The 23236-nt window shown below is 37.9% G+C and overlaps 1 protein-coding gene across 1 annotated transcript in view; it reads right to left on the bottom strand.

Annotated features, from left to right (window-relative positions):
• LOC104675733 (collagen alpha-6(VI) chain) overlaps window positions 1–23236 on the bottom strand; it is a 152143-nt gene that overhangs the window by 65617 nt on the left and 63290 nt on the right. Inside the window, exons 9-20 of the mRNA XM_010380392.2 lie at window positions 22347–22690; window positions 22184–22262; window positions 16482–16636; window positions 13994–14086; window positions 12682–12735; window positions 11156–11227; window positions 11046–11072; window positions 10663–10707; window positions 10516–10569; window positions 9413–9475; window positions 5440–5505; window positions 4086–4139 (exon numbers count right to left, since the gene is read on the bottom strand). Coding sequence (XP_010378694.2) covers window positions 4086–4139; window positions 5440–5505; window positions 9413–9475; window positions 10516–10569; window positions 10663–10707; window positions 11046–11072; window positions 11156–11227; window positions 12682–12735; window positions 13994–14086; window positions 16482–16636; window positions 22184–22262; window positions 22347–22690 — 1106 coding nt within the window. The remainder of the gene's footprint in view (window positions 1–4085; window positions 4140–5439; window positions 5506–9412; window positions 9476–10515; window positions 10570–10662; window positions 10708–11045; window positions 11073–11155; window positions 11228–12681; window positions 12736–13993; window positions 14087–16481; window positions 16637–22183; window positions 22263–22346; window positions 22691–23236) is intronic.

The raw sequence follows: 23236 nt of genomic DNA, 5'->3' as shown, positions 1-23236 counted from the left end.
GCAGGACATTCTGAATGCTAAAACATCACATTAATACTGAGTCTTACTGGCAAGCATTTACAATGGTGAACAATTGTCCAACACCACTTCAGGATGCCTCTAACTAGTGCCAAGAGGGATGAAAAGGGCAAGTCATAACTAACAGCCCTCTAGACTAACTAGGAATGAAGGATATGCATTAATTTCAGGCTACAGTTGCTTCTCATTATCCTTGGCACAAGAATCTGTTTTAATTCTCAGGTTTGGCTCAGAAAGAGACGATCCCCACTTTCTTCCTCATCTTCCCCACAGAATTACCACATTCTAACCCAGATTCTTCCTTCTTGTCCCTCCTTCCTGCCTTTCCCCCCCAATTCACTATAGTCTGCTAGCATAGCACTGGTAACAGCTCATTAACTCTACAGGTCCATCCCCTCCTACAAAGTGATTCTCAACAGGAAGTGGGGGATTTAGCACCCTCCCTTTCCCCAGAAAACACTTAGCAATATCTGCAGACATTTTTCATTGTTACAGGTCAGGGGTGTTACTGGCAGCTAGTGGGCAGAGGCCAGGGATGATGTTAACATCATCATAACATGCATGATACATAACATGCATCTTCTATAATGCACAAGACAGCCCCCTACAGCAGAGAATTGTTTAACCCAAATGCCAATAGTGCTGAGGCTGAGAAACCATACTCTATAACATGATTCTAAGTTCCTTGACAGGAAACATGGTCTTAGTTAAGGTTGTAGTTGAGTTTATTTCTAGTATTTAGTAGTGCTGTTGGTAGATTGTAGGTGTTCAAATGAGTAAAGGTCAGATTTGCTGTTTATTTCCCAGCATGCCACTCCTACCACTGGCCATCATCCAATCACTTACCAGCTTAGCAGAACATAAGTGCACTGATAAGTCCTCCATGCTCATTGTAACATTCATTTTAGAGTTCTGCAGTGAACATTAGATTTTTCTACTTTCTCAAAAAATGACTTTACTATTATGAGAATGATATATGCTGATTTAAAAAATATTTGAATACAGAGAATATAGAAAAAAAAATTTAAATCACCCAACTCCTCCATCTAGAAATATGCTAATCATGATTCCTGACATCTTCTATACTCATTCATAGATAAAATTCTAAATAGTGTTTCATTAAAGAGAGACACTAAACTATTTTAAAATTAAAATATTACATCTAATTTTACTTGAACAGAAGAAAAAACAAAGAATAGAAATGTCAGGTGTTAACATATCTTACATCTCTACTGTTTCCCTTCCATTGCTCCTCAAGCACTGCCAACTTGCTTTCTTCACTTTATGTTGTCTGTGCTTCAAATTTTAAGAGCAATAATGTTATTTTCACTTCTTTGAGACTCTGAAGAACTATTTGCCGGAATTCAAATTTTTCCTTGAATAATTCCTCTTCTAATGAGGCTTTATCTGCCCTTTGGCCATAGTTTTCTTTTTTTTGCAGCTTTATGTTCTGATTAATCATCTAATTAATAAAGATTATTAATGTTCCTGACCATTCACCATCTTTGAATAGGACCACTTGTTTATTGAAGAAATTATGGGGATGTGTGGCTGGAACAGGGCTGGTAGCTTTGACACAGATATGTTGCCTCAAACACTTTCTCATCAAACGAATGATTTCTTTTACCTTAGAGCTACATCTTCCTTCTACTATTCATGTTTAAGGGATTCATGGCACTCACATGAAGCCCCTTAAGTCAGTTTCTCTGTGTTGTGACAGACACTGTTGCCTCTCTCCTCATCGTTTGCCTCCATGGTCTTGGTTGCTAGTTGTACATAATAAAAATGGAATATTTTCCAATTTCTCATTTTGCCTCTGCTGTTGAACTATGGCCCTATGTGTATATTCCCTGCTTCTCTCAAAATCTACCATGTCCCTGGATTTTGTTCACCAGTTTCTTCAGGACTACGGCAGTCAGTTTTGAAGAAATCTCATCCCTGCATGAGGTCACACTTGATGTGTCAGCTTTCTAAATCCTCACTCATTAGGGTTGAGATTTAAAAACAGTTGGCCGGTATTTATTATTATTTGCAGCTTGAAGCTGTGGTTATTCTTTGTTTCACCATTTTTAATTTCTTTTGTTGTTTTTGGTGAGATGCACATAAGAGAAATAGTGTGAAAACATCTTTATTCTGCCATTTCAATTGGAAGTCCCACTTTTACTCCTGAATGACATGTCTGAATCTATAACCCAAGATGAGGGTCATATTTCATGGGAGTGGTGTGGTTTAAATAATACATAGCAATATTGCATTAGCCCCTGGAGGCTATAAAACAGTGAAAGTACATCCTTACATGCCAAGATTTCCTGGATGATATTCTTTAAGTTGAAAATATTTTCCAGAGGTATATAAGCTGACTACACCCTTTCAGAAAGTGAAATGAATAGCAAATGCATTTCTTTATATGCATTGAAACTGCATTAGTAAAGCACTTTTCCAGCAATCAAATTCTGCATATTTTAAACGTAATCTCTTTTCTTTTCATTTTCTCTGCCTTGCAAAGAACATGGGTATGCTCCAAGATAAACACATATTTTTTGATGGAGTATAATACCTGGTTCTATAAACTTCTGCTCAGAAAAGACAATATGTAATAAATGCAATATACTAAAGTAGTTTCTACTTGTGCTTAATTTTAAAACATTTCGTATTTGGGAGGGGGTGGGGGAAATTGAAGGCTGGATAACTACATAAAGAATGGAAAGAAAACCTAGCAAAATGAAACGAGAAAGCCTAATTTAGAAGTTGATGTAGGCATCTAAGTATATTTTATTAAAGTTATCTCTTATTGAATATTTTCTTTCATCATCTCTGTGCTTTTCTGCACACAGAAATTTTTTAAAGTACTTAATGAAAAAATGACAAAACAAATAAAAAACAAACCAAAACTGCACCCCCAACAAGCAAGTGACTGAATTTCAGTCTCAGATATGCCTATACCAGGACTGATTTCTTTTCTTTCTCCTGACTTTTTTTTTTCTTTTTTCTTTTTATTTTTATTTTACTTTAAGTTCTGGGATGCAAGTGCAGAATGTGTAGGTTACCTAAGTGTATGTGTGCCATGTTTGCTGCACCTATCAACTGTTCATCTAGGTTTTATGCCCTGTAAGCATTAGCTATTTATCCTAATGCTCTCACTCCCCTGGCCCCCCTAACCCCCAAGTGGCCCGGGTGCATGTTGTTCCCCTCCCTGTGTCCATGTGTTCTCAGTGTTCAACTCCCACTTATGGTGAGAACATGCAGTGTTTGGTTTTCTGTTCCTGTGTTAGTTTCCTGAGGATGATGGCTCCAGCTTCATCCATGTCCCTGCAAAGGACATGATGTCATTCCTTTTTATGGCTGCATAGTATTCCATGGTGTATATGTACCACATTTTCTTTATCCAGTCTATCATTGATGGGCATTTGGGTTGGTTCCATGTCTTTGCTATTATAAATAGTGCTGCAATAAACATATGTGTGCATGTGTTTTTATAGTAGAATGATTTATATTCCTTTTGGTATAGCCTAGTAATGGGATTGCTGGGTAAAATGGTATTTCTGGTTCTAGATCCTTGAGGAATTGTCATACTGTCTTCCACAATGGTTGAGCTAATTTACATTCCCACCAACAGTGTAAAAGCACTCCTATTTCTCCACATCCTCACGAGCATCTATTGTTTCTTCACTTTTTAATTATCTCCATTCTTACTTTTCTTAATAGTCATATAGTTTGGCAGAAAAAGAGTAGAATAATTTGGATTTAAAACGCTATCACAGGTGATCTCAACCTAGCTAGTAGGCCACACTTTGACCGCTTTTCCCCTAGTTGGAGGCTTTTTTGGTTTTCTTTGCCCAGCTCTCTCTCCTGACTGGTGAACTCTTCTGTAGTCAGCACTTTCCTACCTCAGCTTCCAGGGCTTTCCCAAGTCCTTTGCCAGCCCTAGTCCGCAAGATGCCCTAAGTTAGATTCCCCAAGATAGTAAGCTCCAGCAGAACCATCCCGCCCACTCCCCCAAGTCAGCCATTTTCACCACAAAATAAGCCACCAGTACAGTGAGTTTCCTTGTCTAGAAGGGCTCTTACTGTCCTTCTTCTGGAGCCTGGTGTCCCGGGGGGGCCTGGCCAGCCTCTTCTACCCTGTCAAAGGAACAGATAGATGTGTGATGGTAATTATGCAGCATTGACAGAGTTCATCTTTAACACCAATTTTTACTCCAGGGAGGACAGATAGGTTTACACACCAATGAGAAAGTTACCTTTCCTTTGGAAAATGGCACGAACTCTACTGAAAATAAGTCACATTTCCATGTGAGTCATGAGGAATTGCAGGAAAAAAATGCTATATGACATGGCTTCATCTGTTCATCATTCATCACTACTGTCTAAGTTGTATTTGGGGTACATGTCTCAGATAATTCGAACTATCCCTACTACGTTGCCACGGTGTGGATAACTTAAGCATACTATGTGTCAGGTACAGCTACTATTGGTTTGAATTTCTACTTTTGAATCGCTTGATCTGTTTGGCTAATCAAATGGATTATTATCTTATTGTAAATAAAGTCTCATAATACAAAGACTTGTACGATCACTAGAGAGGATCACTAGACACAAAAGTATGCAATAATTTATGAGTCTCCTATGAGACTTACATTTACCACTTACTAATAATGGCAGATAATATTTACTAAAGGTTATAATGTCATTAAATTAAATATCATTAATTCCCATCATGACCTTCTAAAGTAGGCTATTCACCCTATTTTGCAGATGAGAAAATTGGGGTTTACAGAAAGTAGCCCAAGGCCCAGAGCTGGTAAGTGATGGAGCATGAGATAGAACCTAGGGCTGTCTCCACACTTCTTTCCACTATATTATACTTCTTCCGTAGGTACAGTCAAGGGAACGTTATCCAAAAAAATCCAGTGACACACATTTTTTAGATAACTATTTTTAAATACTGAAAACAGGTTTTGATGAACACATTGTGACTTATGAGATTAATCCCAAGAACTTTTCTTGATTGTGTGGACCACATCTATCTACCAGATCTTGTTCTTTTTACCATGTACTACTAATATGTGTTTTTAGGGTATGTTACCTCCAGATACTGGAAAGGCCAACAACTCTTTTGCCAGCACAGTTCTATCAGCTAACCCTACATTTTAAGTTAGAGTTCCAATGTTGATATTCATGAATGAAGACCTCGAGGATATGTCTTGGTGAATCAAGTCACCCCAAATTTAGAGGAGGAAGACAAGAATGCTTCTCAAATCCCATAGTACATAGGCAGAAGATCATTTTGCTAATAATAGTTTTTCTGTACCAAGTATATCCACTTTGATTACAATTTTTTTGTTAAGCATTTCATATTCTACCACTAAGAACTTGAGCCCCACAGTTGTTGCATCATCATTTTACAAGCCCACATAATTACTTCTCTTCCACGTTCTCCTTTCAAGCCTGTGGGTCCTTCTATGTTATTATCAACTCCAGGAGCCCCCTAAAAATAGAAAATAAAGAGAAAAATTAATATATTTGAACATTTCTCCTTAAAAATATAACTTATGTATAACATTTAGCTATCTCTCGAGAAGTTGACAAGTCTAAGCCATTTGAAAGCAGAAATAGGTTAAAATTACAGATGGCTTACAAGTATTTTCTTTTCCTCCTGTGATGTTATCAGAGACAGAATGGAGACCTAAAGTGTGTGTCGGGGGAGAAAGAGCTCTCCATAGAAGGCACAGCCAAGGCAAGCCAGGGTGATGTGACTCATGTGCATGGCAACTCTTAACCTGGGTCTGGAGGAACCCCCTCTTGTTACTGTCACTCCTTCTCTTAACTTTTCCTCTTTTTTCTTGGAGGCTAGGCAAAGTTACACTTGAGAGTTGGTAAGTTGGTAGATTTTATTCTACCATACCCTTGGGAAAAGACAAACATTTGTAATGGGTTCCACCCTGATAATGTAATAAGCACGCTGAGTGACACTGAGAATTCTACCTGCCACCGGCTCCCTCTTTCTCTTCCTGGACACCTGGGCACTCCCATATGCTACCCCCATATGTTCACTCCTACTTTTCTGGTTTTCAAAAAATCCTGAAATGTGGATTTTTTCCCACTATTCATGCAAATATTTCCCGGGAACTCACTGAAAACAAGCATACATTGTGGGATATTCTCTTTAGCTAGGCCAAACCAAAGTCTTTCTTGCTTGAGTCATATGAACCACAAACAGAGCTATGTCTCTATGCTGCTGAGAAAATCAATTGATCTGGTGAATTCAGTCAATCCTCCAATAAACTGAGAGAGGACAACAATTATCCAGTCCTGCTGAGTGCCAGCTATGGGGCTGCCAGGCTGATAGCAGCTCAGATTTCCTTCATCAATCAACAAGTAATTTGTGGTCACCAGCAGGAACATATCATTGTTCCAGATGCTTAGTAAGCTTTTTAAACAAGTGGTTTTGTACTTACAGAGCTTATAAGTTAATAGGGTAAAAAAGAAGGGTTTGGAATTTACTTTGTAACACTGATATTACTAAAATGTAGGTGAAAAATTGCTTCTTTCCTCCACCTACCAAAGCCAAATATCATTTTCTGCATCTTCTTTTTCTCCCTTAAGTTTAAATATTTGTCTCTTAAATGTGTTTTCAAAAATCTGCGCCATTTGCATGCATTCTCCAAGCAGGGTATACCTCAATTACAATATCAGAAAATTGTATTTTGGTGGAAAAAGCAAGGAAGGAAAAGGGAGGTCATGTAAAGTCCAGAATTTTATTCCACTGGACATAAAAGCCCCTTATTGTAGCTCAATTCTAAACTACTTGAAGAGGTAACATAAAGAATCATATACCAGCACATTTTACAGAATAGGACAACCCAAATTGCATATAGACAGTTGGCCAATGTGAATATGAACCGATTTAGTCTTTCTACATGTATACATCATGGGCAAAAAAGCATTATCTTCCACAAATTTACAATGAAACACAGGCTTATAATAACATGTTGTCAAAATGATTTAGCTGCTTACCCCCAATAAGATTTTAAGATTGAAAAAACACTCCCAGTGTGGGAAATTCCAAACAGCTCGTCAAGATGGGAAATTCTGAACAACCAAATGCGCTTCCATGTGATCATAAAGCCTATCTAAATAAGCTTAGGGCTTCAAAAATTTGTGCCATTTGCATGTTTTCCTAAGAATAAACTGATCATGTTCTATTTATTTATCTGAAATTTTTCCTCGAATAGCAACACACTGAAGCCACATGTAAGTAAGCATAGAGTTGTTTTACAGTTGGAAGTCACAGAACATTTCTTTTAAAATAAAAGGTCTTTATGTTATTCAGACTCTTTTAAATATGCTACATAATCACACTATCTTTAGCAGACAATTTAGGAGAAATTCTGATCAAAATCAGTGGAAGTTATATAGCCATACCCCAAATGAATTTTTGGTCATCATAGATGGATGACTAAAATGTCTTTGTATTTGAACCAATATTTCTAAGTTATGCTTATATGTAGTTCTTTGGTTCTAAATTAGATTCTTTGAAGTTTGAAAATTCTCAGGACACTGTTATCAGAAGTTGTCACTTAGTCAACAGTGTTTTCTTCATGCGTGAATTCCTCTGTTTTTTAAATACAGTTGTCTAACATTTACATGTTCATATATATTGCATCGAATTCCTTCTTTGGTCAACCCATTGTATACAAGAGGATATATTAAATGAAAAAAAAATTTCATGAGATTCCCAGGTGTCCCAAATCCTTATCATCATTTGGTACTGTTTTTTTTATAAATTGTAACCATTCTGATGAGTGTGTAGTACGCTGTTCTCATACATTGCTAGTGGGAGTATAAGTGAGTACAAACTTTCGAAAACCATTTGACTGTAAAGACAATCTGAGTATGGCCATACACATTATAATCCAGAAATTCTACTCTTAAAATATAGACCCAATATAAATATGTACAAAAGTGCATCAAAAGACATATATAAGAATATGCATAGCAGCACTATTTATAAAAGCAAAAACTGGGAACAACCCACATATCATTAGTATAAGTAATAAATCATGGCATATTCACACAATGAAATACTATGCAATGCAGCCATGAGATTATATACAACATCAATTCATCTTACAAGCACAAAGCAAAAGAAGCCAGAAAAAAAAGAGCAGACACTTATATGATTCCATTTATATCAAGTTCTAGAACACATAAAACTGATTGATAGTGATAGGATAATGATTACCTTGGGGAAGGGGAGTAGTGGCTGCAGTGGGCATGAGGGGGCTTCTGCGATGCTGGTAATGTTCTATTTCTTTACCTGGTGGTGACTACACAGGTGTATTCACATTCATTATTCACATTCATTAAGCCATGTATTTATAATTCAGGGACTTTTCTGATGTATGTTACAGTTCAATAAACATTTAAAAACAAAGCTAAGTCTTAATTCATTAAGGTTTTGGAGACTTAAGTGTGGGTATGGTGATGAAAATCCTATAGTACTGATGTTCTATTGGACTTGGCATATTCCCTATATGTTGGCTTATATCCTTTTTTTTTCTTTAACGTGGGTCATGCCTACTCAACTGGGTTGTGCCCCTGTGAGAGCAGTGTCTTTATTTCATAAGTTTTGCCTACTCAGCTTGGGTTACAGGAAATGAGGCTGATATTTTTGATTGATAAAACTCTTGGAGAACTGATAGTGGTTTGGCTGTGTCTCCTCCCAAATCTCATCTTGAATTGTAGTAATCCCCACATGTCAAGGGTGGCACCAGGCGGAAATAATTGAATCATGGGGGTGGTTTCCCCCATACTGTTCCTGTAGTAGTAAGTCTCACGAGATCTGATGGTTTTATAAATGGAAGTTCCCCTACACAAGCTCTCTTGCTGCCTCCATATAAGACGTCCCTTTGCTCTTTCTTCATGATTGTGAGGGCCCCCCAGCCATGTGGAACTATGAGTCAGTTAAACCTCCTACCTTTATACATTACCCAGACTTAGGTATGTCTTTATTAGCAATATGAGAACAGACTAACACAAGAATAGAAAGAAAAGAGATGGCTTTGTTTCTCTCATTCTGTATTTTGAGGTGCTTGGAAGATAACAAAGTGGACCAGAATTTCTTGTTTTGAAGCACAAGAACAATTCTGAGTATGTATTTATAAAACTGCATTTGCAAAAGACACGCAAGGGCTTTTCACTGCTCACACTCATTCAGTATATGAAGAGGATCTAGCACAGGTACCTGAATTTAAAATTTTACAATCACGCCTGTGGTGTTTTAAACTCAGGGTTACTATTGTAGTACCCTGAAATCGAGACTCCCTATCAGAAGTACTGATGGGAATCAAGCCCTCACTCCAGTTCGCAGCCCATGCAGCCCAGGCACTTACGGGGTCCCCTCGCAGGCCCTTTGCTCCATGGTCACCAGGAATCCCTCTCTTCCCTGGGCTTCCCTAAAGTTAATACAAATCAGAAGAAGAACAAGACAAGAAGTTTTAATAAAATTAATAAAAACCCAGAGCTTTTCTTCTCCCTTGTGTGAATAATTGAACATTTTTCTATCAAGGCTATTTTTAAGTTGGAAGGATGAACAACCGAAAAAATTAGTTTCAAGCACCATATAATTTAATAGTGAACTCAATTATTTGCCACAGTGGTGAAGTCTGTGTTCCAGACATATTTGTCATCTTGTTGTTTTCTACAAATATTCTATGAACCCGGTATTCCTTATTATCTTTCTTTTATAAGGCAACTGAGATTCAGAAAGAATATGCACTTTGCCCAAGACGGTTGTTTCTGACTCAATTGTTCACACTCTAAAGACAAAGTAGAGGATGAAAATATGGCTGCTGTTGGTATTCATTCTAGGTGGGAATGAATGACATTCACTCTTCAATGTGCTGCCTGGCACCACTGACCCTTGTCAACATCCACTTCTATTCTTACTATGGTAGCTGCTTGTCATTGATGGCCCTAGTTCTTTACCTCTCCCTATTCCTGTGTCCTTTGCCATGTAACTCTACAGTGACTTCCAACTTTGGTGGGCAAGATTCCCTTCCTCTGAGTTTGGCAATATGCATTGATTTGGCCAACAGAAAGAGATGCAAGTGTGGAAAGAGTTCTGAGCCTAGGTCTGAAGAAGGCCTGAGAGTTCTAGTGTTTCCACTTGCTTTCTTGTGCTTTTGCTATGGGCATAAAAAGGTCATGGCTAGCATGGTTAGGCTAGCTCCTGGTCCCAGGATGGTAAGTGACATATGGAGTAAAGGCCCCGGCCACCTTACAGACATGAGCCATGTCCAGCCTCAATCAGTTGAACCCCTCAGAAACATAAGAAATAAATGTTCATCGTTGTATGCGATTGACGTTTTATGACTGTCACAAAACAGTTTTGTAGCAATAGCTGACTGATACACCCAGGGTAGTTATTCTACTCTGTTAATCACACCCTTAATCCCCAGTACAATTTTTATGTTCTTCCTTTTTAAATCCCTACCTGGGATCCCTCATCACCCTTTTCTCCTTTTCTTCCAGGAAGACCATAATCACCCTAAAAAACAAGAAGGGAAAGCTATTAATAGAATTCTCATTTTCATAACGGTAAATAGCTCAGAAGGGTCTCTATGGTACAAGAAGGCTCTACCTGTTCTCCGTTTAGTCCATCAATTCCACTTTCCCCAGCTTCTCCCTGAAAAGACAGATATGATTAGAACAGAGTACATCACATGCATGTGGAAAGAAGTCAGATGCCAAACAAAAACTCTATCTTTGTGTTTCACACACAGCCTCTTTGTTAGGCTGGGCCTAGGTAATATTAAAGGTTACTCAGTAATAGAAACTATCAACAAATAATATATATTGCCTGCACTGAAAGAGAGGAAGAAACAAAATGAAATGGCTGGCAATAAAAAAGGAAAGTCAATGACAACTTTATTTGTATAACTTACTGATCAATTTAATCTCAAAAATAAAAGTATTTCTAGATAACATATAGGTAGGTAAATGGATGTGCCTGGTATACCATACCTCCTGTCCGTTTAGTCCCCTGTTTCCCTGAAAATAAAAGGACAGTAATAGTTAGTGTAGGAAAATGGAATTAATGTTGAGAAAACTCCATACTCTAATGCAATCCTTACCTTAGGACCTTTGGTGCCATAGCATCCCTTAGTACCTTGCTCTCCCACTGGTCCAGGAGCTCCTCTTTCTCCCTGAGAAAGGGCACATATCCAAATGAGCTTTTTCTCTTGTAATCTGGGATATGTCTTGAAAACTTGCCAAGTTTTTTGTTACCAAAAAGAGTGTGAATGCTCATGGTTCACAACCCAGAGTTCTTGCTTATAAAAACTAAGAGTGGAAATAAATCAGAGATACCCTGATGACAGACAGCCATTTGCTTTGGATCCCACTTGCATATTGCCTCTGTGAGGCTTCTCTCTCACCAAGTGGTCACCAAGTTACATCCTTCCAACCTTCTTAACATATCTAGTCATACTGTCCCAAGCACAAATTAAGACCTGTCTTGCACCTATGACTGCAAGACTTACCTATAACCTTCACCTTATCATCATCTGTAATGTTGCTTGGGCATGCTTTCCAAACACTCCCACAATTTTGACCCCTGTGCTTTCCACCATTCAGTGACTGCCCATCAACTAGAAGACTCAATCCAAATCTTCAGCAGGGGATTCAAGACTCATAATAACCTGAGTTTTACCTTCCACATATATTTTCCTCCTGCACTGTCCCGGGTTCCATCCATGTTGACCATGTGCCATCTTATGAACATGATCTTCTCTGACTCAGACACATGCCCTTGAACACACTGTTCCCCCAAACTTTGCCTGTAGAAATTCCTACTCATCCTTCAAATGTCTGCCCAAGTACTTCTCCTTGTTTGCAGCCTTCCCCTCTCAAGCCTCAACTTTAGCCAAGGCTGTTAGGTAACTGAGTTGTTCTGCCACACTCCTTTGCATGTCTCTATACTTCTAGTCTAGCCCTTGTGTATAACAACCAGAATCACTATTGTCTCATTTGCATTTCTACTAGTTTGAAAGTTTCCTGGAGGTAGAAACCATATTTTTCCTTTTATTTATTTTTCTTATTTCTGAAGCCTACAAATATATGTTAAGTATTTGATCATGTGCCAGGCACACATATATATAACATATATTTGTTGAATGAACCAGTGATATGAATATGTTAAAGTGTGAGGTCTTTGATAAATAATGTAGTAAATGGTAAGATGTTTAATCTATAATTGGTAAACAAATGTTTGGATGGATTGATGGGAGAATGGAAGGATGAGTGAATGCAAGAAAGAGTGAGGTCCTTGATACGCAATGTGGTGATTTGGTTTCCTTTGCAGAATGCTCCAGAATGGGGGATATAGCAGTGATTCAACTCCCCTAGTGAAGAAGGTAACTTCTGCATTGAATTCATTGTGCAATGTTGGTGGGTAGTCAAAGAAGAGACAATAGGTCAATAAGCCACTAATGACCACCAGAAGCAAAGCACAGTGAGAACAAAAGAAGATCTCAGATTCTGTACACGAATCCTTAGAATCTCACCTTTCTTGCTTCCCCAATTCAGAATTGACTCAAGGAAGTTCATATTGTAGATATGTTTTTAGAGATAAATGGAGGTAAAAAGAGCCTTGACTTACAGCGATTCCCTCCTCTCCCAGGTAGCCTTCACTGCCTTTAAAACCTGGAGGTCCCTGGAAATAAGAAAAGGAAGAAAACATTTGCATCTATGAACCAAAAATCAGAGGTAACCAAACCAAATTCAACTTTACAGTTTTATTTCATGTGGAATAGTAAGGGTTTGGGGAGCGGGGGGCGCGGGGGGAGCGGAAAGTCCCTGCTTCCCAGTGTAGGTTACATTTACACACATAAAAAGACATGGAATTTTGAGACAAGTATCCAGTTAACCCAAGAGGGTGTGTGAGTGTGTGACAATCATAATATTCTAACTCTGGGTTTATATATTGTTCCAGAGCTTCTTTCTAAACAAACATTCAAGTCAACACAGCTATATTTGCCACTGGTAAATTAGAATTATTCTCCCTTTATTAAAAAATCTTTTAGGATTTATGCTACACATAGAAAAATAGACCACACACCTTTCTTTCCATTCTTTCTGAGACTTGTTTTTTAAAAAATCTATCACTCTCTTTACATGAAGCTGAAACATTCAGGAAATAATTAGTCCAAAAACTTTCAGAGACATATGCAGACACATAGCCCTGGTGATTTGGGAGTTATAGTGCTATCCATAAATTACTCAAAAATCAAACACATGTAAACAAACTGTATTGAAATCATTATAACATATCCATAGTGTTTATATGTATTTAAACATTTCTTAAAGTTCAAAATAATATTTTTACACAAGGGTACATATACTTTTTCTGGTTATGAAATATATGAATCATCATTGTTGGTTTCTGTTTTTAAATAATGAGCCTGTTTTTGTTTATGTATCTGTGATAACATTTTGACCTGACTTAAGCTGAATGAGACATCTTAACATCTTCTGCTATAAGAGAGTGATCTGATCTAGCCTGGTTTTCAGCAGAGTACACAAAGTATCTCCTGCTTGATTTTAATAACTCTGCCATCATTAGAAATGAATGCTGAAATGGGTTATTCACATGGAGGAGGCTTTCATTATTCAACATGAGGGATTACAGCTGATTTTTCTGCATCATTGTCATCAGTACTAGAATACTGGATAATCAAGGATCTTGACAGTTGTTTCTCCTGAGTCTTCCACAAAAACTTTTTTAAAAGACTTCAATTTAGAATGCCAAGGAAAATCCATGACTAACTTAACATATAAAAAGAGGAGTATAATAAACTCTTATATAAGAGGCTCTATTTAGAAGTTAAAAATCACCCCTTATTTCTACTTAAACCCATGTCTAAAGGACATTCTACAACTCAAAGTAACCCATAAATCTGAACTAAAATCACCCTTTTCCCTGGTGGTCCAGGATCCCCCATTGAGCCATCTCCTCCAATGCACTTGCAGAACAAACAGCAGCATGTCCTTTCAGCAACGTTGACCTTGGGAGAGGGTAAGAAATACATTACATTTGGTGATATTGCTTCCCAAATCTCGTATGCAAGTTCAACCATGCGATCCAGACTTCAACCACAGTTTCAGAAGCCTGGTCACCATTCAAATGACTGTCCTTTAGAAAGAATGCATGAAACAGTGTCTTTTTTTTTGCTTCCATCTTTCCTTCTATCATCTGCACTCTCCACCATTTGAGGTATTCCAAATCAACTCAAAAATGTTCCTGTGTTTCAAATTGGTATCAGTTTAGCTGTGGCAAACTGACTGCATGCCAACTGATGTGGTTGTCTGTCCCTGCCCTATCTCACCCTAGCACTGACCATGATATTGTTAATTTCCCTATATAATTCTGCCCCAAATATTTTGTTCAATAAAATGAATGTATGCTATTTTCCTCATCTTGTGAAATCTTGGCATGCTAGACAATTTAGACAGTGCCCAGTGTAACATTTCTTGGAACTAAGTCCAATGGTAAACTCTTCCAAAACAATTTTGATAGGATTTCCAAAACACAAATTACATGTGCAACATTTTGGAAGCACTTGCTGTAGGGGATGGGGGCACAGGAGAATATTCCTCTTTATACTCTGGTCAAAAAATCCATATTATGTATTTTAAAACATGAATAAATGTCATCCTGGACTTACCTAGTCATCCCCTGAATAGATGACATATTGCTTTACGTTTTTACAATTAACTCACCAGATTTACTTTTAGAAAAATTCTATTTTCAAATAAATGTTATACTTCACTTAATGGGGTAGAACCAATCTTTGTATTGAGAAGTTTCCCAATAAATCTCTAGTGAAATGAAAAATGAAAATCTTTTGTTATAGCCATTTAGCAATTTTCTCCCTTTGATTGTTTCCTACTATATAACGTTTCTTTTCTGACGTTATGAAATTCTTTTTCCTGACAATTTCAGAAAAAGCAATCAAACTGGAAATGTGTGAAAGCAAACAATAACAAAATGGATACTATGATTTTATATTAGATAACATCAATTTTCTTTGGATCACCAAAATTCTACAGCATCAAATCTATTACTATTAAAACTGACCTATGATTAAGTTTTTCTTGTAGAGTGTGTTCCATTTATATGATATACAAAAACTGACAGGTTTGTTTGAAGAATAATTTTCTTCCTCTATGAATTACCAAAGAGATTTCACAGAGTAGTCGACAGGAAAAAAAAATACATTTTGTAAAACACTGTCTTCTCATGTAGAAAGGAATTCCAACGAAACTTTCATATTCTTTATGTAATTATTTTTACATAATTACAACACTGAACAAGTTGCTTAAATACCTATGTGTATAGAAATTTTATAGGTGGAAAATAGCAGGAGCTAGCACTTCCTTGGAAAGTGTTCTCATATACCGATTAAAGATTCTGTAAGTTATAAGCAAATTACAAAATTACTAGCAATTCATTAAAGTAAAAGTAGAGCCACACAGAGCTTGCTGACGCTTTACCACTCGAGTTTGAATTCTTGTATGTTTTTGAAAGAAATACGATTGAGATGCATCTTATAGAGGCATCAGGTTTAAAAATAGAACATAAGGTGAGGTCAGGAGTTTGAGATCAGCCTGGCCAACATGGCAAAACTCCGTTTCTATTAAATATACAAAAATGAGCCAGGCATGGTGGCAGGCGCTGGTAATCCCAGCTACTCGGAAGAATTGCTTGAACCTGGGAGGCAGAGATGCAGTGAGCTGAGATCATACCACTGCACTTCATCCTGGGCGATAGAGCGAGACTATCTCAAACAAACAAACAGAATATAAGGTAGAAATCTCAAGGAGTCACAACCCTTAATCTTTCAATTGCTCATAAAGTACATGTGAGGTTTACTGTCACTAGGCTTTTCCTCCAGCTTTAGAGCAGATTACGCTTTCTCTAGTTGAACTCCAAATGTAATTTGCTTTCATTTACAGGTCTTGTCCTGGGAAAAATACACATCTTAAATACTAGAATTACACTCAGTGCGGAAAGCTGTTATGCCTAGGATCTGCAAGGGGTGTGAAGACTGGCTGGTGGAGGTAACAGCCGATTCATGCTCACATCTCAGATTCTTTTTGTCACTTACGTTCTTTGGCTATAATTTGGACATGATTGTGGGTACTATTTAAATTTTCTTCTTTTTCCCTGTTTCCTCCTCCTCCTATTTTTGCCAAGCATATACATTAAACATGCTTTGACATCTCTTTACTGTACTACATTTCTTCCAAATAAACCCTCTTACGCTGTTTACTAATTCATAAAAACCTTTCTTCACTCCCAAATAAACAGAATAAGTTCAAATTCTTAAGCATAAGTATTAAACCTACATACAAAATAATTGAAAATTTAAGCTTACCAGCCTTTTCAGAATAACTTACTAGCTGCTTTGACAGACGGCTCCCAAGATCTCTCATGCCAATAGAGAGCTGCGTCCTGTACTCAAATCCTTTCCCAAATTCAATATAGGGAAGATCAGCCAAGTCACTTGAATCAGCAGGTCCATCCAGAGCAACAGTTATGAGTGCATTCAGGCCTATCCAACACAGTTTACAATGTTCCAGATGAGGTGGGTTTGGTTACTTCATTTTTTTGCAAGCATATTTAAATTGTTATTCTCAGCGAACAGTTGCAAGAGGAACAGTCAGTTTACTTTATTTTGAGGTATTTCCCCCAAACACATGATGTAAACTTGACAAGTGAGAAGACTATAATAAGAGCACAAAAGGAATTACGTTTTCCAAAACTAATTAAATTGGAGATAGCGAAAATTGTAACAGAACTTCCAGTTCCCTGATTTGAAGGAGACAGTTCTCAAAGATCTACAGAGCGTGCTAAAGTACAGAGAAATTCACATACCAAGAAAGTCCAGCCTGGGCAACATGGCAAAACTCCACCTCTACAAAAAATTTACAAAATTTTACAAAATTAGCCGGGCATGGTGGCACATGCCTGTGGTCCCAGCTACATGGGAGGCTAAGGTGGGAGGATTGCTTAAGCCTGGGAGGTTGAGCCTGCAGTGAGCTGTGATTGTGCCCCGGCACTCCTACCTGGGCAACAGAGCAAAACCCTGTCTCAAAAATAGAAAATACGTGTTGTACATTTTTGCCATTCAGTGGGGGATCCTTGAAGCAGCAGCACTGGCATCACCTGGGGGCTCATCAGAAATACAGAATCTCAGGCCCCACCCCACACTTACTGAATCAGAATTTGTATTTTAACTAAATCCCCAGGTGATTTGTATACACATTAAAGTTTGAAAAGCACAGTTCTGTATGATCTGATAAAACATCAATAACCCAGTTGGAACTATAGGTAGTAAAAGAGTAACAGGCCTACTGTCAGGCAATTAGGAACAGATGACAGACAATCATCCAGGAGCTGTGGCTCAGAGGCTTTGGGGTTTTATGAATACAATTATTTCAAAGAAAACTGTTGGTTAAGGACCAACATAGGGTTGCCAATGACTTATTTTGCTAGGTAAGAACATTAAATAATGGTGGCAGTCATCATGGTGGAGGAGGTAATTCAGCAACAACAGTGCTATCACTTGTTGATAGAAACTGTGTGCCTGGAAAATGGTTAAGGGCTTCACATGCATTATCTTATTTGTAAGGTTCAAATATAACTCTATTAGTATGTATTATTATAGTCCTATTTTACAGACAAGCAAACAGGCTTGGAGAGGTTAAATGACACCCTGTAAGTGGTATTTTTAGGTTTTTCACCCAGATAGCCTAATTCCATAGCTCACATTCAAAGGATATTTTGACAATAAAAATGTGCTAACGATAGAATCTTGGAATAAAGGGCAGTCTCAAAATCAAATACATTTAGCTTCACGTAAACCTGACTCCACTGGCAACATTTTTCTCATTATTATTGATGGGTAAAGAATTATTTGATGAGAATTGGAACCAATGAACCAGAATAGATAAATGTTCAAGGACTTGGCTGAGAGTCAAGAAAACCTTCTTAAATAAGTTTATATGATATGATTTCATATGAAACGAGTAGATGAAGAGAGAAATCAAGAGAATGAAGTTTCAGGGACATATTGGAGAGGTTCAAGTTCCAAGAGAGGCAAACAGAATGGTTATCTGCAGTGGAAGAAAGAGGCTGAGCGCGGTGGCTTACGCCTGTAATCCCAGCACTTTGGGAGGCCGAGGTGGGCAGATCATGAAGTCAGGAGATAGAGACCATCCTGGCTAACAGAGTGAAACTCCATTTCTACTAAAAATACACAAAATTAGCCGGGTGTGGTGGCACGTGCCTGTAGTCTCAGCTACTTGGGAGGCTGATGCACAAGAATCACTTGAACCTGGGAGGCGGAGGTTGCCGTGAGCTGAGATGGCACCACTGCACTCCAACCTGGGCAACAAGGCAAGACTCTGTCGAAAAGACAAGACAAGACAGGAAAAGAAAAAGGAAAAGAAAAAGGGAAAGAAAAGAAAAAAGAAAAGAAAAAAGGAAAGAAAAGAACCATCACCACCAAAGAAGAATAGGGTCACCAATTTGTCCTCATTTCCTGGGACTTTCCTGGTTCTAGTGCTCAAAGTTCCCATCTTGTTCCAAACAAACCAGGACAGTTGGTCATTCTTCTAGAATGAGAGTGAGGAGGGGGAGAAAAGAGGTTGTAGAGTCGTCTGGGATATGAAATGCTTGTACATCAATTGGTGTTTAGTGATCAAGAGAAGCATACTAATGGATCTACTTGTAAGAGAAAAAAAACCTTCTCTCATCTGATTTTTCTTACAATATCCAGGAAATGTAAAATTTTAAGAATGTAAAATGATAAAATAAGAACCATGGGATTGTTGACTTGCAAGAAATACATATATAACTATTATTTATAACTGCTTTTCTTAGGATCAAGGGACTCCAATCTTCTTTCAGACTCATCCAATAAATGAGTCATATGATTCTAAATACAATGTTTTCAATTTTCTAACAATGAATTAAGAAAGAAAAGATTTTCAAACTTGGAAGAATAAAGAATCACTGAGTAGATTCTAGGGTATTCAATTCTAAAAAAAATAATTAATTTAAGCCCCAATCCACGTGCATAAGTTTTAAAGCCATGTCCACCATCAAGGATTGTTTTTTCCTTGTCTCCTCTTGTTCAGTGATGATTGCACAGTTTACACATATTGATGTTTGGCCTGAAATTAAGAAAGCTTTCCTAGGTGAATAGATCATAGGGCCCAGCACCAAGTGAAGTCCTGTGTGTGTAAGTATGGGAAGCCAGTGAGAGAGATACTTCTTGTCCATACAGAAAGCCACTTTCTTTTCTTTATTAAAGAAAAAAACAAAATTAAAAAATTCAGATCCTTTGAGATCTTGTTTGGTGTAAGCCTGACAGGTGAAGAAACTGGTAACCAAATTCACACTCGACCAAGTCAAAGATGGTCCATTTCAAAGAACTAGACACTTTTCAAAGAATGTTATTGCCATGATTTCTATCTTCCATTTGAAGAATCTAAATATCTGAGGATATTATTCAAAATATAGCTTCTGAAGTTGATACCCATTTACTAGTTTTTCAGTAGGCATTGGAAGAAAGATGTTTGGTCTTAGAATTCTGGGTGTTCCAAAGCACTTCCTGGAAGAAACTCTACTGTCGTTTGCAAGAGAAACATCTTTTCCCCACAAAGGAAAAGCTGAAATAAAACAAAACAACAGCAACCACCAAAACAACATTACCCATCCCAACTAAGCACTCTGGTATCTTTTTTCAGTCTTAATTAAAACCTTAATCATAGCTCATGAACAAAGGCCAAGACCAGAGAGAATAAAAACAAGGCAGATTTAGTAAATAAGGGATAAAATAAAAACCCTTACTCCCTTGTTGTGGGAAGTCAGGGATCCCAAATGGAGGGACCAGCTGAAGTCACAGCAGAAGAACATAAATTGTGAAGATTTCATGGACATTTATTAGTTTCCCAAATTAATACTTTTATAATTTCTTACATGTCTTTGCTGCAATCTCTGAACATAAATTGTGAAGATTTCACACACATTTATCACTTCCCCAATCAATACTCTTATAAAATTTCCTATGCCTGTCTTCAATCGCTTAATCCCATCATCTTCGTAAGTTGAAGATGTATGTGGCCTCAGGACACTGTGATGATTGCGTTATCTGCACAAATTGTTTGTAAAGCATGTGTGTTTGAACAATATGAAATCTGGGCACCTTGAAAAGAACAGGATAACAGCAATTTTCAGGGAACAAGGGAGATAACCATAAGGTCTGACTGTCTGCGGGGCTGGGCAGAACAGAGTCATATTTCTCTTCTTACAGAAAGCGAATAGGAGAAATATCGCAGAATTCTTTTTATCAGCAAGGAATAGTCCTGGGAAAAGACTGCATTCCCGGTGGAAGGGGTCTCTAAAATGGCCGCTCTAGGAGTGTCTGTCATATGCAGTTGTAGATAAGGGATGAAATATGCCCTGGTCTCCTGCAGTGCCCTCAGGCTTGCTAGAATTAGGAAATTCCAGCCTGGCGAATTCTAGTCAGACCGGTTGTCTGCCCTCAAACCCTGTTTCCTGTTAAGATGTTTATCAATGACAATGTGTGCCCAGTGGGACATGGACCTTCATCAGTAATTCTAGTTTTGCCGTGGCTTTGTGATCCCACTCTACCTCCCTGCCCTTGTGATCTTTTATTGCCCTTAAAGCATATGATCTCTGTGACCCACTCCCTATTCGTACCCTCCTCCCCTTTTGAAATCCCTAATAAGAACTTGCTGGTTTTGCAGTTCAGGGGGCATCACAGAACCTGCCAACATGCAATGTCACCCCGGAGGCCTAGTTGTAAAATTTCTCTCTTTTGTACTCTTTCTCTTTATTTCTCAGACCAGCCAGCACTTAGGGAAAATAGAAAAGAACCTACGTTGAAATACTGGGGGCTAGTTCCCCCAATACTCCCTAGTAGTAAACTCAGAGAATTTTGCAATTTGTTTAAGATGGGAGAGAGAGAACAAAATAGAAAACACAAAGTCCTGTCAACCTCTATTAGCTAACCTGACAGGTAATGCCTTAGGTCAGGTTCCCTAGAAACAGAGTTTGAGATAAGGATTTGGAGGTGCACAAATTGTTGAGGAAGCACTTTCAGAAGAAAGGGAGTGAGGAAAACAGGATAGGGCAGAGGAAGTTACTGAGCAAGACAATGTTGCAGCTGGAGTCTAGTTTTATTTAGCCTGATCCCACGAAGCTCTGGAGCATAAATTGCACCACACCACTGGTGTCATTTAGAGGCAAAGGTCCAACTCTGCAACCTAATCTGCTGCCCAAGGATGGGGTGGAGAGCAACCTTCCAGGTGACGTGGCTCTACTGGCCAAGGGCAATTCTTCAGAGAAGGAGTAAGCTGTGAGTTGTTAGCAGCTAGAGGATAAATGAATCTCCCAGTAAAGGAGATCTGGGTAGGGCAGAAATTGCACCCACTTACAGAAGAGGATTTCTATTCTGAGTCAAACAAGAACTTCTTTGTTTGACTAAACAAGAACATCCACATGTTCTTGTCTGACTCAGAATAGAAGCTTTTGGTTCAAAAGCTAAAAGCCTGGTGCCAGAGCTTAAAAATCTCAAACACCATGGTTGGCCCATCTGTGGTCTGAAGGAAGGAACTGATTAGAAAGCCCCAAAACATGAGTAAACTTATCCAACAATGCTTGCAACTCTGGGAACTTTACAACTGTTAGAAGAAAACTGACTCTCATTCTCTGGTCAAAGAGAAACATACTATTCCCTTCTGGTGACACTAAAGAAGTAGCAATATTAGACAATATGCGGCAAGAGAGGAACATTCTCCAGGAAAGGAAGAAGAAATACAGTAATATGATACAAAGAATAGGACTTTGTATTCAGTGCTGTTTCATACATATAAGGCATGAGGAAAAAAGTGCATGTCAAAATATTCTGAGAGCTCATTTGTTCTGCCTAGTACATACAGAATATGGAGATTGTCAAAATCAGGGTTATTCAAAATTTAAGAGCCTGGAAATTTAAGAGCCAGAAGTTAGTTCTGAGATTATAAAGTTAATAAGCACTCCCTTCCCACTCCTCCTCCATACTCAGTACCTTCTTTTCTAAGTTCATCAGATTTTTGTTCAAGTTTCTCAGTATCATCATCCAATCCATCTGAAAATAAAAGGACCACCTAAGAAGTATTCCAAAAAAGAAAAATGAGTTAAAAGGGGTTCACTGCAATCACAGACCAACAAATAAGATAAATCCATGTTACCTTTCCTCGAGCAGCCGATTTATTCTGAAATGTATCCCATAGAGAATCCAAGAGGTTTGCATTGAGAAACGATGGTCCTTTAACTGTTATATCCTTCAAGCTATTCAGTATGTTTTCACTGTAGATCTCAAACTTGGGAGAATATTTTTCCATGGCATTTGTCACTTGAAAAGCCACACTGACCTGAGTCTCTGTACCCACCTCACAGCTTACTCCATTGAGGGAGCTGATGGCACGTAAGATGTCTTGAAGGTAGGTTTCCATCCAAGGCTGACCTTCAAGCAAAGTCTGCCCTTTCTCCTGAGTTGAGACATCAAATCCCACCACAACATCCATGAAACAGTCTAGGATTCAAAGGAAAAGCATGTCTTAATAAATCAACAAATACCTTTATTTAACTCAGACACCATGTCTGAATCAAGGGACTTGGAATTCTATTTCAGTTATAAAGTTAGAACACAATGAAAGGCATAAATGAATAAAGGAAGAGGCTAAGCATCAACTCTTTTCTAATCTGTAAAAGTGTAAGGGTACATTATTATTTTTTCAGGTCATAAAAAATCCGTTGATTCTATAATGAAGTTCTGAAAGATTTTATTTTAGATATTGAAAAAGTCATGCAGAATCATTTAAATATCCCCAAAGTACACTGTGGAAATGTTAATAGTCTAAAACATTCATAGAATGCTACTTATCAATTGAGGTAATTTGACAAATATTAAATTTTAATAATTATAAGGGAAATTTAAGAACATTTGAATAAAGTCATTTAGAAAAAATAAATCACTAAGGACTCATCTAAGGAATGGTTTTGATGATTTATCGTTCTAAAAAGGGCCTCTGATTCCTCTTGTCATCTTCTAACATCCACTCAGAAAAGAAAAAAACAA

Source organism: Rhinopithecus roxellana, chromosome 1, assembly GCF_007565055.1.
Source record: "Rhinopithecus roxellana isolate Shanxi Qingling chromosome 1, ASM756505v1, whole genome shotgun sequence".
NCBI lineage: Eukaryota > Metazoa > Chordata > Mammalia > Primates > Cercopithecidae > Rhinopithecus > Rhinopithecus roxellana.
This window is presented reverse-complemented; position numbering and strand designations above follow the sequence as displayed.